Raw genomic sequence first — 16,508 nt, forward strand, 5'->3', positions numbered from 1 at the left:
TCCTCTGCTTTTTAGTGTTTTCTACTTTTACTGACAGAGCAAATATAAAAAATAAACAGCTTCCCCCAAAAGTCAAATAAAACATTCGTGTCCAAAAACCAAAACCAACCAGAGTCATAAATTAAAGTAAAGCAAGGGTGTAAGAAGAGCCCAGGCAGAGCACCTCTGGCTCTCTGCGGCCCCGCCCGGTAAAGCCCCAGCCACCAGCGGAGCGGCGGGAGGTGCAGGGAAGCGGCGTGCTGTGACGAGCATGCCCAGGCCCGCAGTCAGGACAGAAGCCTGCCCACAGTGGCCCCCGCCGCTCACCTTTCCAGGTTGTAGTACTCGAGCCACATGTTGGCGTACTTGGCGTTCCCTTTGGTCATGATGCTGTCCCAGAGCTCCCGGGCTTTCTGCATGTTGTTGCACAGTCGAGCCTACAAGGCAGCAGCAGGCAGAGTTGGGACAGGGCTCAGACAGACCCCCAGACGTCGCGCCCATGACCAAAGACGCCTGCGACGATCACGGCTAAAACCCTCCCACTCAAAAACTATCAGCGTCAGACAGCTCTCTGACGCTCCCAGGCCGCCCCCAGGCCGCCCCGTGTGGTGACAGGCCCAGCCCAAGCACGTGACCCTTCCTGCAGCGACAAGCCTCAAGCTGGCTGCCCACATTCGCCCCGAGACACGAGCACAGGAGCCCACAGGCACTTATGACAGTACTGGCCAGGCGTTTGTTTTTGTTTTTGTTTAGGCGTTTTTTGTTTTGTTTTTTCCATCATGCTTAACAATGAGGGTTTAATCTGAAGGGCAAGGCAGAGAAAGACAGACTGATCCAGGAGCAGACGCCAGCTCTCATCCTCTCTGAGCTCACAAACATCCCATCTCCAAACTACCTGGTATGTGTCTCTGTGACCCGACTTTGTCTCAAGAAGAAAATACTAGAATCTGACAATCCTATGAGCTGATCAAGGGCAGTGTCCATGTCTTACTCACCGTGAGGTCCTTGGTCCGGGAATAACCCTGAACTCATTATATCCCCTAATCATCTGTCTTCCAGACTACACTAAAGCCTCACCGGCACAGGGACAGGGTCTATCTCACGTCCCCGGCACACAGCGGATCGTCTGACAAACAGCTCTCCCGGGTACGCGCTCATCAGTGAGGCTCTGAGCAGGAGGGGGCGAATAGAGGGTGTGCCTGGCGTTCAGACACCTGCTGCACAACTTTAAACTGGGAGCCAGTGTCCTCCCTCAGACACAGACGAGTGTGCCTCAAGCTAGGGAAATAACATGAGTCCGTGCAGAGCATAGACCATCACCTTGGACAAAGGTCCTTCAAAGGTGCATAAAACTGACAGATATGTCAGAAACACGCACCTCAATCCGAGCCCAGTTCTGCATAATCAGGCAGCTTGGATCCCCGCTCTCGTTGAAACCTTAAAGAACAGGAGGAGACAAAATCAGAAGGTACCTCAAGAGATGAACAGCCCTGGGCTGAAAAGGCACAGCAAAGAGGCAAAGAGGCAACACGACTGGACAAGGCGGGGGGCCGCACTTACGCTCGTCCACCTCCTGTTTCAGGTACTCCAGAGCGCGGGCGAACGCGGCCCGCAGCTCTTCCAGCTCTTTACTGGAGTCTGCGAGAAGATGCAGGAGGCAGAGCTCGGTGAAACCATATGCTATGTCCTTTGTTTTTTTTTTTTTTTACCCTACACTGAAACTCCCAGGAGCCTGAGATGCACCTGGCACCATGCTGGGGACACAGAAAGAAAACTGCCAGTCTCCCCCACCCCTACCCCGCCCTCATCACACAGCAGGGGAAGAAGACCCAGAGCACATGGTAATGTAAGGACAAGGTGGCAAGGGTGCCGAGGGTGGGACCGCTGCAGAGGGGGCCCCTCAAGCCAGCAGAATGGCTGACGGCCACCTGCACGAGTGGGCAAATACATGACTAGGGATTTTGGCTGTTCTGGGGTTTTTTTTTTTCTTTTTTTGAGGGAGGCAGGCAGGGGATCCTATGGAGGCTCAAAGATGTAAAAGAACACAGCAGTCCTATGTTCGGAACTATTTATGACATACAGAAGGGAGAGAAGAGAGAAATGAGACTATGGAGGCTGGCAAGAGCCCGTGTAGAATGTAAGGACCACTCTCTTCCTTTACAATCTACCTGTTAGACTTAAATCGCTACAGATTCTGAGAAAACAAGTTACCCATGGCTGGTCTCCATCATTTGCCCCATCAGGTGGTATTTGGGCAACTGGGACATCCCACCGAAAGACACGTTAAGAAAAAGCTCAGTTCTGACATGAAATTTCACATGAATTTCAATACCTTGTTTGAAATCAACCCTTCTCCTCAGGTAATCAAGGTACGCCTGCCAGATCTCCACATAATCAGTGGCTTGAATGAAGCCAGCACTCAGAGCTTTCTCGAAGGTCACTGGAGTTAGAGAAGAAGCCAGGATATGTTGCCAATTCAAAAAGAAGCTAATACAAAGTTACCAAGATTACTGCAGAAACCACTACTGACTATAAAATACCGTATGGTGTTAATAACAACAGGATGCAACAAAGTGAAACGAGCCAGAGAAAAATGTTCAAAAGAAAGGCTGCTACAGTGGGGCACAAACTGGGTTCTAGAAAGGGCACAGCCCACGAGGTGTCCTGCATTCGAGTGCTCCAGGTCGAGTTAGCTGGAGAAAAGACCGGGACTTCCTGGATTATCACAATGCATATTAAGACACAAAAATTCCTAAGAAGCCAAAAGGACCACCAGTTTACCTCCCACTTACAGCCCCTTCCGTCACTAATATTCAATATTCCAGAGTAGCCCCTGGGGACACTGATTTAATGACTGTCACAGCTCAGTGTTTCTGACTCGGACAGAAAGTTTAGATGTGTTCCCACAAAAACATTCGCACCTGAAATCACTCGATGATCAACTCCGTGTCTTTCCATGGCCAACAGGTACCGACTCCACAGGGCAACTGTCCAGGGGCAGTTTCTAACAGCGCGACTGTGCACAGATAAAACCAAATCCTTCACTTTCAGCTGCCGATCCTATGATAGAGAATGCCAGGGTCAGGAGATAAAATTTTATTGTTAAGACTTCACCATCTACAAGACATTTCCAGCACAGCCAACTGATGAAAGAAATGTCCTTAATGATGTCTCCTGTGACTGGTTTCTTCAACAAAGAAATCGCAAGGGAGCCTGGGGGGAGAAGAGGAAGAGAGAAGGAGAGGGGACCTACAGATCGAAGAGCTATCAGCCAATCCTGAAGTCCGGATCTTGTTCAGATCCCAATTCAAATCTTTTATACATATGTACTGAAATATTTACCATCGAAATGGGATCTCTGGATTTGCTTCACAATAACATGGAAGGAGGGGACTAGGTAAGGAAACAGATGAAACTAGTAAGATATAGATGAAACTAGACTAGTGCCATTTGTCACTTGAAGCTGGGTGATTAATTACGTATCGTTTCATTTCACAAACCTGTCTACATTTATGTGTTTACATTTTTCTGTAATAAAAAGTTACAAGAAAAAATTAATCTGTTATAAAGCCATCAATAGTAAGATTGTGCCCTTTTTTTTTTTTTAACCGTTGGTTATCAGTTTAAAATAAGTTAAAACACTAGGAGACTTCCTAAGTGAGTCAAGCAGAGGAGCAGCATGCAGCTAACTCCTGGCACTCCTGATTTTTTCCTTAAAAAGAACCTAAATTGGTAAAAATAAAATGAGATCAGAACAGGCAGGTGATCTTACTAGGTACTGACTGTAGCGGGTCCACAAGTCTGGGACGAGGCAGTTCTCCACCAGCGCGCGCTCGAAGATGAGCTGAATACGGGCGGGATCGCCTACTTTCATCTCAAAGTCGATGTATGCTTGATACTCGGCCAGCCTGGGCGCTTCTGCTTGCAGCTGGGGCAGAGGAGAATCGCAAAGAAGTTGAAATGAGCTATGTGACACTGCGGAAAGCACACACCTTCACATTAAATGCTGGCGAGAATGGATACACCCAGGTGAGAATCGCCCATCCCCACTCTCAGACCTCTGCACACCAGCTCTATGAATTTGAGGGGCAGAATGAGAATCCAAAGTGCGTCTTCATGGCAATAGTTACAAAGGCTCCATAAACCCTTTTCTAAATCCATCCCTAGTCCACAGGGAATTTAAATCTCCCATCAATCAGGAACCTGAATGAAGGAGAAACATCTTTGCCAATGACCACCATTACCATCCGTCCAAAACAGATGTCACTTTCTTGACCTACTGAGTGGGCCACAACCACACGGGAGCAACTCAGTGCCTTGTGCCATTTCGGGTTTGTCATTCCAAGTATCAGCTCCTGCCCGAGTACAGGTACATGGAGGGGATGGAAGAGGCTAGGCTGAATGTTTACCGATCCAAAGACAATCAAAACTCTCTTTAGACAAAATCCTCTTATTCAACTGGTATCCTCCTCAGCCACTCTGCCGATGGCCAAAACAAAATTCAAATGACTGAGGAGTTCACGAATAAGGCTTTGTGAAGTAAAACGAAATACCAATCATTCACACGTGAAAGGAGCGTGAGCACACACAGGCCAGCAAGACAGTGCTCTGAACTCAATGATGATGCCGCAGAGGCTACTTCTAGTGATAATGACAAATCAGGTACCCAGACACACTGTGCCACTGAAAACAACTAAAACTGCTAAATTAAATTTTTTAAAAAATCTTCTTGCAAATCAACAACCGGCAAATAAACACTTCAGACAAAATCTAAGTGGAGGTAGCTAAGTTAAGGGAAGGTTAAGCTTTTACTGGCTTAAGAGATATTAAGAATTCAATCTTCACAACAATCCTAGGAGGCAGATGTCATTTTTATCCCCATCTTTCATTCGAGATAACTGAGTCACAAGGAGGCTAAGCGCTAGCCCAGGGCTAAAATTCAGACTTGAGGCAGCCTGGCTCTCAAAGTCTGTGTTCTCACTCACAATGCCGTGAAAGATACCAAAAACAGAGCCGAGAAGCCAAACAAACCTCGAGTAGGATAAATACAAAGATGTCCACAACTGGACTTACTGGAATGAAACTGCAGGTCATCAAACCAAACCAACGAGATCTTAAAACTGACCAGAGAAAAAACAAGGATTACCTTCAAAGAAGCAACCATTAGACAGACAGCTAACTCCTCAGCAGCAACAACAGAAGCCGCAAGACAGAAAGACACATTTAACCTCTAAGAGAACAGAACTGTCAAGTCTAGAGCTCCATATCCTGAGAAATTAACTCTCAAGAAGGAGAGCAAAATAAAGACCTTTTCAAACAAACAAAAGCTGAGAAAATCTGTTACCAGCAAATATCCAGTGCAGGAGACCCTAAAGGGTGAACTGTGAGCAAAAGAAAAGTGAATTCCAGAAGAAAGATCTAGGATGTGAGAAAGAAGGACAGGAAAGAAAAGAGAGAAATAGACGCAGTAAATGTTACCAGAGTGGGACAGGAGAATGCAGCACCCACAGTGACACCTGGTGGGGATGGGGAGAAAACAAAAGCTTAAGTCTGAGGAGTAGTAAGTGAAAAGTATTCTAAGACCAAAAGAGGGAAATAAATGCCATTTACAAATAACATTGTGTGTGTGTGTGTGTGTGTGTGTGTACATTATTGTCAACACAAAATCCCCCAAATCTGTTATTAATAAAAAGTACTAATAGTAATAAGGATTTAGCAAGTTTGATTTAAAAATTATTTAAAAATTGCATTTTGTATACCAGAAACAAACTAGAAAAGAAAATCTTTAAAAATATATCACTTACAACAGCACCAAAATACTTAAAAATACATCTAAAAATGTGTTGAAAACACTGGATAAAGTTATAAATTTATAAAACTTTACAGAAAAATAAGACCTAAATAGCAGAGGTCTATACCATGTTCATGGGTTGGAAGATTCAATATTTCAAAGACGTAAATTCTTCCCCAAACTGATCTACAGATTCAATGCAATTCTAATCAAAAATTCAACAATTTCAGTAGAATCTGAAAAGCTGATTCTAAATGTCATGGCAATATTAAGAGCTAAAGAAAGCCAGGACCCTCTTGAAGAGGAAAGATCAAAACTTAATTATACAACCACCATCGTTACGACAGTGTGATATAAACCAGTGGGGCAGGACAGAGAGCCCAGAAACAGTCCCACACAGAAATGGGACAGCTAATCCATGACAGGTGTGGGACAGCACACAAGTGCGGGGAGGAGGGAACTGTCAAAACCAGTGCTGGAGCAACTGCTTCTCCATGTGCAGAAAGGAAACTGGACCCTGCCTCAGCCCAGACCCAAAGATCAATTCCAGATGAAAACCTAAGGAGGAACTACAAAACATCAACTTTCAGAAGAAAAATAGAGCCAAGTATGTTAGTGACCTTGGAGTATGGAGAGATTTCTTAAGCATAAACTGTAAGGGAAAGAATGTGATAAATCCAATTAGATTAAAATCAAGAACTGGCCATCAAAAGATACGACTGAAAAAACTGAAACACCACAAGCTTGGGAGGAAAAGTCTGCAATACACACAACCAAAGGTAAGGATTCCCACAAATCAGTTAGAAAAAAGACAAACCAAAAGAAAAATGAGTCTAAGACTTAATAGGCACTTAAAAAAAAGGGGTGGGGGGATCTGAATGGCCAATAGATGTGAAAAGATGCTCAATTTCATTAGTAATCAGGGAAATGCAAACTGAAACTACAATTTCAGATCCATCAGACTGGCTAAAACGTAAGTACGTCAACATCCCAGGTTGGCAAGAGCTAAGAGAACTCTCAGGCAGCGTTGGCAGGAGGGGCACGTGATAAGCTGGAAGGCAGTTCGGCACCGCCCTGTGAGCCAGAATTTCACTCCCAGGGGTGCACCTACACAAACTCCCTTTCACGTGCACCGAGGGGTTCGGATGAGAACGGTCGGAGCGACACCAGCCCTCCCAGCAAAACGCTGGGAACAACCCAGCTGTCCGAGAACACGGCCACACGAGCTGTTTCCACACAGGCAACCTCACAGCAGGGAAAACAAGCGGACTGGAACTACACTTATCAGCACGAGGAAAGCCCACAAACACGCTGCATGAAGGGAGACATGCAGCGCAATTCCATTACAGGAAAGTTCAAAACCCAGCTAAACTAAATGGTACGTCAATTAAGGATACGTTCATCTCAGTGTCAGGAAAGCGATTCCCTCTTGGGAGAGGGAAGGGGAGGCAATGGGAGAGGGGCACGCAGGAGACTAAGTACCGGCAACCTCTGTTCCTTCACCTGCGTGGTGGGTTCACAGACGCTCACTTTATTATTAGCATGTAAACTGGATGCACACATTTACACACGCTACAGATTTCAAAATACAGCAAATGTTAAAGACGTGGTTTTACTTGCAACTATCGATCAGGGAAAAGCTCGCAGAGACGTTTACGGTAGGAGAGGCCAACACTTACCAGCGCTTCCTCGTAGGGCTTGTATTTCTCCAGCTGCTGCAGTGCTTTGTTATAGCTCTGAATTACTGACTCTGGTATTGGGTCTTCCGACCATTCTTCATACTCTGCAAACGTTGCCTCCATATCTATTGAAAGACGGATTCAGCCCCGTGGGTCTTGCCCCTGGGTTTTATCCCCCCAAACACAGATAAACCCTGAGACGCAGGTGCTGCTGGCCCCTCCCACATCTGTGACTGCAGAGCTCTTACTAACCGTACCCTGAGCTCTCTGCTGAGCCTGACTTGCCTTAGACTGCCTCAAAGCACCGTCCCAGGCCATCTTGCAACTGATCAATCAATCAGAGTAAGTGAAACTAACAGCCATGCACTAACAAACTCACCTACTGTTTCCTATGTTCTAACACTTCACGTCCATTAACTCATTCGCTCCTAACAACTCTATGACGGAGGTTTTACTGAGATCCCCATTTTGCAGTTGAGGAAACACAGCAGCATCCACAATTAACGGCAGAGCAAGGCTTTGAACCCAGGCAGTCTGCTCGAGTTCACGCTCCACTCACCATGCGGTACCGCCTCACACTGCTGTGTGAGGTGAGAGCTACAGGCCAGCTCAGTTCTAGCCTGTTTCGTGTGTCACCCAAGGATGCAACTGGAGAGCCACTTTATAACTGACTGCATCAAATCCAAGTAAACCATAAAGTAAAAAGAGAAATAATACCTGGGCTCAGGTAAAGTTGCCCAGAGGTTCAGAGGGCATGTGATGCATGACCCTGCCCGGGGACCAAGCCAGACAGCGGCACCCACCTCCTCCTGGGCCCAGAAAACCCTCCTGGCGCTGCTTATGCTGACGCTCAAAGGCTGGGCTTGCCAAAATATGTTCACCCCAAAGGAGAATCCCTCCCCAAGCTCAAGAAACTCAGACAGGAATACTCCGATCGCCCAGGCTCCTGAACCAAATCACCCACGGACGACTGGCGAGAGCCCACGTAAAACCCCCACTCTACTAGGGAGGTCACTCTCCGTGAGAGAAGATGCTCCTAATGGAACTCTTGTTCAATCACGTTTCCCCAGAAAATACAGGGGTCAGTTTGCTTCCCAAGACCTCATCTCTGCCTCCCCCACAACATCTTAACACAGGAAACTGGAAGTCAGGGAGTCGGCTTCCAGTCCTGCCTCTGACCCTCACAACCCTCCGGAGCGTTAACAATTCAAGATACGCCTTGTCCAGGGCGGCACTGCCCAGCGAGGACAAGGAAAGCAGCCCCATCGGCCTCCTGAGATGCAGGGGAAAGCCCAGCCCCTGACGTGCCCAGCGCGTGTGGGAGCCACGAGGGGCTGGTGCCGGGTCAGCGTCTCTTACCGTAGAGTGGGATCGCCAGCTGTCGCCGGAAAAGACTGTGCACTTTCTCCAGCTGTGAATCAAAGGTTTGTTCCCGGTCAAAAGGGGAAAGGAAGCCAGCTATGGGCTAAAGAAGCAAATTCGGAGTAAATGACAAACTTTGGTTCTTCCTACTTCAAAAAACATTTCAACAAATATTTAGTTCACAATAAAAAAACTCAAAGGACCTCTTATGCATAAGATGTTGTGCCAAATGCCGCAAGGGGTTCAAAAGTAAATTTCATCACTCTACTAACTGTTGATGAAGAGGGGAAAGCAAGACACAGTCTAAGAAACGTAGCCAAAAGACTAGCACCAGGTAGAACCAGAGCATCAGGAAAGCAAAGCATTCCAAGTATTGAAGTATCGTGGCTTGCGTGGGTGGGTTCTAAGGGCTCAGTTACCATTACGGAAGGAGGGACTCAGAAAACACTCCTGGAGGAGCTGGCATCTGGGATGCACCTGCAGGCTCCCCGGCTAGTGAGAGAAGGAACTCCGGGTCGGAGGAACAGCATGAGTAAAAGCGCAGCGGCAGGAAGTGCAAGAATGCTGAGCGGAGCTCGGGGGCAGAGGACACGGGGGTCCACGCCTGACAGAGAGCGCCTCGCATGTCGGCCCTGGCTCAGCCCGATGCCTCCGTCAGGGTGCGGGGAGGGCACTGCCACCCACTGTCCAACAGGGACACAGTCAAGAAGGGACTGGGCTACGTTAATAACAATGACCTCACCAGCAGAGGGCCCGCCTCATACCAACAACTGTGCGGTCACGCGCAGAGGAGGAGGGACACTGGGGAGGGGACTGTAAAATTCTACAAATCATAGTCTAGTCTAAAAAATGCAATTATAGCAGGGTCAAATCTCTCACAGTTACTAAGGGACATGGTATCTGTACATATATACACACACATAGATATACATACACACATATACACATGTACATACACAAGTAAGATTTTCTCTCTTAGTGACTTGGTTATCCTCACCTGGAACTAGTAACCAACAACAGGAGTATTTTTAAGTATCAGAAAAAAACTGTACGGTCATCTGCTTTTTAGTCAAAGAGGTCTTTCCTGCCACTCCACAAAGACTCATGGTTTGACCGACGTTACCGCCCACCCACGAAGGGACCGGCAAAGACCTCTTTGTTAACCACGTTCTTCCGAGGCCACTTACAGACAGCCCCGACCAGACAAAGGTGAGCACGGGCCACAGAGACGGGCACTCACCCGGGCGGCTTCCACGATGGCGCTTTCGAACTCCCGGTAAGCCTCCCAGATGGCGAGCCCTTTGGTCATGTGCAATCCGACGGACGAGAGAGCCCTTTCAAACACAGAGCGGACTTTCTCAAGGCCGCCTTTCTGACCGATCCCGCCGACTGAGTACTGGCCGTACTCCAGCCAAATGTTAGGACCTTAAATGAGAGGTGTTCTATTAGTTCAGGGTATGAGACACCCCAACAGCAAAACATCTGATGCATAACAAAAGAAACAAGCCCATCGAGAAAACACTCATTCGTGCAGAAAGGGAAGAGCACGACCAACGAGCAGCCCAGTTTACCTGCACCCACACCGCAGCCTGGAGAGAACGTCTGTCTTAACCCGCATCCCTACCAGGGATCATCAGTGAGATGTGACTGCACAGACAGTACATGCCAGGCGGTAGTATGTAATATGGCTGTGATTACAAAGCTTATTCATTAAAATTGAAGGAAATCAGTGACAGAGTTCAATGAAACTAGTTATGAATCTGAGTCAACCTCCAGAAAGATTTTAAAGCCTAGGATTTTTCAACTTTTGAATCTTGATTCATTTCTAAGTCTTCTGGCCAAAATGAAACAACAAAATTTAAAGCACCAATCCTGTTACTAGAAATCTGTATTTTAAAACTTCAACAACAACAAAGACCTGGTTGCCTTGTTTTTTTCACTTTCTTTTCAAACTTTTTACATACTCACTCCCGCGGCTTTAGATCAGACTAGTGAACTAAACTCTCTGTGAATGCATCGATTATGCTTACTGTACATATTTTGCCTAAGTCACTTTTCAGAGACCTGAAAATAATTTCAGATGCCCATACACTAACCTTGCTCAAATAAAAATACTAAAAAGACAAAACCAATGTGAGAATTACTGTTTTCCTGAGGCTTGTTTTTCAATAAAATAATTCTCTTTCAAAGAACGAAACTAAAGTTAGCTACTTTGTTTTCGCTCAGCAGTCTAAAAACTGCTGTATGGGCTGCAAAATAAAAATGGAAATGAACTAGCTTGAAGCCCTTGGTGAGGGTTAGCCAAGTTCACGGAGAGTCTGTGAAACAGCTCCTCCTGACAGATTACATCATGGCTCCTCCCTATATTTAAATTATCTACAGAGGGGCAAATACTATGAACAGTATTATAATTCAGAAAACCCAAGGGTGCAGAGTCCACAATGACTTTGAGAGGTAAACAACAGAATGTGTCACCAGGTCCCAGGTTCCAGAACTGGCACGAAGCCCCTGCACGAGGCTGCCCCAGAGACGAAGGAACCTGACTTTCAAAATCTTTAAAGAGCCAAAGGGCCACAACCAGAACTTATCAATGGTGTATTTTTCGCCCCCCAGGTGGCCTGAAATCACTGAGTGCGCGCTGAGGAATAAAGGAGGTCTATACTTGGCATCTTCACACGTGCAGAACATAGTTAAAGACAGAAGCAAGCAAAACAAGTGACACCACTCCCATACACTAAAGTTCCAACAGTAACACCACCACCCCTCAGGCCCCCATCCACAACTACACGATCTAAGAGGCGGGGTTATCTGGCTTCCTGGCCCAAGCAGCCCCGAGGCCCTAGGGGAAGGTGATGGGACACTGACAGTAACACTAAGTGACAGCGGAGGCCTGATCAGCAGAGGTGACTGCAGGACCATTAAGGATGGAGAAACATCGCTGTCCAGGGAGGGACAAAAGGTCCTTGGACACAGAGAACTGGTGCTGTTAACGATGGCTCTGTGACATCAGGAAGGGGTGACGGGATCATCAGAAACCCGAGAACAGCACTCAGAACTCTGTCAGAGACCCTGTCGCTGCTTCTCCCAAGGGACATGCCCACAGCGGGAGTGAGGAAAGTCAGGGAAAGAGACTTAAAGAAGGGAAATTTTTTTAATATTCTTAAAAACATTTCACCCATAGCACTGTCTGATGTAGTCTGCAATGTAATGTGGAGAAACTATTTAGAGACTTATACCATCAACAGGAGAGGGTGACGGGATTTAACGGAGTAAGTCGTCCACACTTCACTCGCCCTGGTTAAATACCAAGGCCAGCGGACAAGGGGATCTCCGTGGTGATGCAGACTCCGTGCCTCGATGCAGCAGTGGGATAAAACGTCACAGAACTGCACACACACGGCACCAGGGTCCACTTCCTGGTGCTGGTTTTGTACTATAGTTATAAGATACTGGAGGAAACTGAATGAAGTAAATATACAGGACTTCTCTGTACTATGTCTGCAGGTACCTGTAAATCTACAATTATTTCAAACTATAAAGTTTAAAGTTTTTTAACATTGGGGGGAAAAAAAGCATTCTGTCCATAACTTCTAAAAATCCACTCAATGTGTAAAAGGGAACCCTTAGCCACCTGGAAATACCATGTAAGCGTTCCTGGCCAGATAAATGCCAGGGGCAGCTATACTTACCCACTTCCTCCAAGTGTGTCTTCTACTTGTATTTTAAAACCAAATACCCTCAACTGAAAACCACAGACAGGGATAATAAGAACCAAGTCCACATCTTTCTCACCGCTGGACGGAGGCTCTTTTCTGGGTGGCAACATCTCACAACACAGAGATGCCCACGACAGCAGAGAAGGGTGGCCCAGTGACGCCCCCAGACTCCCCCAGAGAAGCCCATGGGGACTCACAGATGTAGTCCTGCACCGCTCGCTCGAAGAGGTCGTACACGCGCTCCCTGTCCAGGCCGTCCAGGGCCATGCTGACCTCGTCCTGCAGCCACTCCAGCCAGAGCTCTGCAAGACAACGGGCCCCGGCGTGAGCGCCCCGTGCCAGAGGGCGGACTGGGAGGCCTCCTCACGCAGACGCTCCATCCACTTACACAGCCGGGCACAGTCCACAGGAATCCCATCCCTAAAACCCACACCCAGCACACAGGAGGTTTATGCTTCCAAGTAAGATCAAATCTCTAAAGTCATAATAGTCTATACCTGCTGGGCATCTTCTATTTTGCAAAGTACTTATAGATATATTTTCTCTTTCAGTCTTTGTCTAGATCCTGCGTGGTGGGTGACAGTAACATCAGTAACAGTGGCATCAATCAAAGAATTTACAACATGCCAAGTGCGTGGTAAGTGTTGCACACAGGAAGCCTCGTCCAACCCATGTGCTACGAGGCAGAAACTACTGTTAGCCCCACTTTACTGCTAGGAAAACTGAGCCTTAGCATGTTTATATAATTTGCTTTCTATCACACAGCTAGAAAGACATAGAGCGAGGCAATCAGATTTCCACTTCTACATTCAGAGTTACATTCCGGAGTCCTCATGAGAAGGAGCAGGGCCAGAGCTGAACCTAGGACCTGTGCTTCCCAACTTGTTCCCAGAAGATCAATCAGGGACATTCACGGAGAGTCAGCCACAAAGATGCCCAGTGTAACTGTGTTTCAAATAAGCAAGTAAGTAGGCGTAACCTCAATGTCCAACTACTGTGGAACAAATAAGGTAGAAAACACTTAAAAGCTGTCTATCAAAGTTTAGTTATAACACATTTACAATGATCTGTTTCTGAGAGAATGGATTAAATACATAAGTACCAGAATGGGAAACAGAAAGGGAACAGGGGGAGTTTAATCACACAGGGACACTTTATCATAAAAGGTTGGGTTAAAGACATCAGGGCTCAGAGTACTGCACAATCGCAACTATGTTTTGCCAAAAACTGCAAGATGATAAGCTAAGAATCGCTGACTCTGGGTGATGGATTTTCTTCCTTCCACTAGACTCATATGCTCCACATTTTCTAGAAGGAGCGCGCCCCACTCTCAGCACTGAACAAAACGTACTCCCTTCGATTCTGCGTATGCGTGACAGCCGCGCGCGCGGGACGTTACCTTCGGTCAGGGGGAAGATCTCGCTCATCTTCTGGCGGGCCGTCCGCACCTTGGCAAGCTCCCCCTCCAGCCGGAGCAGCCGGATCAGGTCCACGTGGCAGTTGTAGTCGTAGACGTTGATGGACAGCTAAAAGGACAAGGAACAGAAGCTGACGTGGAAAACGCCATCAACAAAATAATTCAGCTTTTTTCACCGCTGGTGACGACACACGTGTCTGCCACCAACACAAAACATGTGCTGCCTGGGGGAGCCACAAAAGCAGCAATGTGTAACATGTACCCTCAGGAAGAGGGAGGAAAGTCAATGAAAGAGGCTTCTTATCATAAACATAAAGGTCCCTCAAATCTGCTACAGCTCCTGTCAGAACACACTTGGGCTCTCTCTGAGATACAGGAGACAGTTCGAATGAAACATAAATAAACACAAAGTGTGACCTGAGGCAAGTTATTAACTTTTCTAAGCCTCTATTTCCTCATCTGTAAAATGGGATACACTACTAGCATCTAGCTCATAGGTTCTCTTGAGAGATTTTGAAAGTCAATTTAGTAACACGCATTAGCACCTGCCAGGTACACGAGAGCACTTTTCTTTTATTAAACAAACAAAAAAATGGAAATCCCTATTGGGAGAAACAAGAATGGCAACAGACTGGTACCTGACGAGGCTGAGATCGCTACATAAAGGCTTAATTTTATATTGCAAATTTTTCAAACTGAAAGTTAATAAACTAAGATAATTGCTTCAAAAGCTATCATACATCTGAGACAAAGGAAAACTAAAAGAATCTGTCACTAGCAGACTTACTCTTAAAGACCAGCTAGAGGAATTTCTTCAAACAGAACAGAAATCTTAGAGCACCAGGAAGGAAAGAAGGGAGAGCAGAGATGTGTTAAGTACAGGAGATGATCCTTCCCTTCATGAGTTTTCTAAATTGTGTGCGATAACTGAAATAAAAGTCCTGAGACTATCTGATACCCAAAACAAGGGCATTTAAAAGGAGGAGTGGTAAAGGGGCCTCCATGGGGAAAAGATTTCCACACTTCACTCAGCAGTAAGAAATAGATACCATGTGAGTCAAATATACTGCAACACTCAAAGCGACCACTGAGCGACTATATAAAGCAACGCTTCAAAATCACTATAAATAAATCAAGATGGAATCCTAAAGAATGTTCAAGTAACCCATAGAAAGGAAGGAAAAGAGAAGCAGAAGAACAAGAAATACAGAAAACAGAAAATAATAAAATGTCAGGCTTTAGACCTAACATAATAATCACCTTAAAAGTATACAGTCTAAATATACTAATTAAAAGGCAGAGAATGGCAGAGTGCATAAAAACACAACCCAGCTGTATGCCGATTACAAGAAACTCAAATTCAAGGGTGTACGCAGATTCAAAGTGAAAGGATAAGGAAAGATACAGCATGCAAACATTCATCACAAAGAAGCATTAGTGCCTATATCAGTATCACATAAAGCAGACTTCACAGCAAAGAAAATTATCAGAGATAAGGTGGGACAGGACAGGACATAATGATAAAAGGATCAACCCACCAGGAAGACAAAACAACCCTAACTGTGTATGCACCAGCCAAGAGAATCTCAAAATAGATGCAACAAAAACTGATGGAGCTAAAAGAAGAAACAGACTCATCCACAATAATACTGGGGATTACGGCATCCCCCATTTCAGCAACTAAAGGAACTACCAGATAATCATCCAGGACACAGAAGAATTCAACACCATTAACCTGCATTGTCTAATTGATGTACATAGACAACTCCACCCGACAGTAACAAAATACACATTTTTCTCGAGTGTCCAAAGAACACTCACTGAGACCATATCCTCAGCCCTAAAACTAATCTCAACAAACTTAGAAGAAATTAAATCACACAGAGCATGTTTTCTGATAACAAGAGAATCAACCCAGAAATCAGTAACAGTAGGAAAATCTCGAAACACTTGGAAATTAAATAATACACTTGTAAGTAATGTATGGGTCAAAGAGAGTCTCAAAGACAATTTTAAATCCATACAGCTGAATGAAAATGAAAATACAGCAAATCAAAATAAGTGGACTGCAGCTAGCACAGGGTGGAGAGGAAAACTTACAGAACGAAATTCATGCACAGAAAGAACGATACCCCACGCCTACAGGTCTGCAAGGCTAGTTCAGTCTCTGAAAATCAGTCACCATATTCCACTGCATCACAGACTAAAGCACAAAAACCATGCTGTCAATTGATAGATAAAGTGCATCTGACAAAATCCAATGACCATTCACAGTAAAACTCTCAGCAAATTAGGACTTTACCAAAATTACAACTTTTTGCTCCGTAAAAGATTCTGCCAAGAGGCTGCAAAGACAAACTACATATCTGACCAAGGACTAATATCTAAACGATGTAACTCCAAACTCAACAGTAAAAAACAAACCAATTAAAAAGCAGGCAAAAGACAAGAACCAACATGTACATTCAAAGAGGACACCGACGGCAAGCTCAGTGCACAGGAACAGCGTTCTGCATCTGTAGCTCCAAGGGAAATACCAGCTAAGACCACGAGTTATCATTACA

At 45.8% G+C, this 16,508-nt stretch overlaps 1 protein-coding gene across 3 annotated transcripts in view; it reads right to left on the reverse strand.

The window, feature by feature from the left end:
- Window positions 1–16,508, reverse strand: part of SART3 (spliceosome associated factor 3, U4/U6 recycling protein) — a 31,370-nt gene that overhangs the window by 9,351 nt on the left and 5,511 nt on the right. Inside the window, exons 2-12 of one of the 3 annotated variants that reach the window (XM_031442926.2) lie at window positions 13,927–14,053; window positions 12,725–12,829; window positions 10,052–10,236; window positions 8,809–8,860; window positions 7,450–7,574; window positions 3,752–3,907; window positions 2,901–3,039; window positions 2,312–2,419; window positions 1,540–1,617; window positions 1,358–1,416; window positions 307–416 (exon numbers count right to left, since the gene is read on the reverse strand). In XM_031442926.2, the coding sequence (XP_031298786.2) occupies window positions 307–416; window positions 1,358–1,416; window positions 1,540–1,617; window positions 2,312–2,419; window positions 2,901–3,039; window positions 3,752–3,907; window positions 7,450–7,574; window positions 8,809–8,860; window positions 10,052–10,236; window positions 12,725–12,829; window positions 13,927–14,053 (1,244 nt within the window). Of the gene's footprint in view, window positions 1–306; window positions 417–1,357; window positions 1,417–1,539; window positions 1,618–2,311; window positions 2,420–2,900; window positions 3,040–3,751; window positions 3,908–7,449; window positions 7,575–8,808; window positions 8,915–10,051; window positions 10,237–12,724; window positions 12,830–13,926; window positions 14,054–16,508 lie in introns of all 3 variants that reach the window. The other 2 variants (XM_031442925.2, XM_031442927.2) reach the window with 2 other exon arrangements.

This window comes from Camelus dromedarius, chromosome 31, assembly GCF_036321535.1.
Source record: "Camelus dromedarius isolate mCamDro1 chromosome 31, mCamDro1.pat, whole genome shotgun sequence".
Lineage (NCBI taxonomy): Eukaryota > Metazoa > Chordata > Mammalia > Artiodactyla > Camelidae > Camelus > Camelus dromedarius.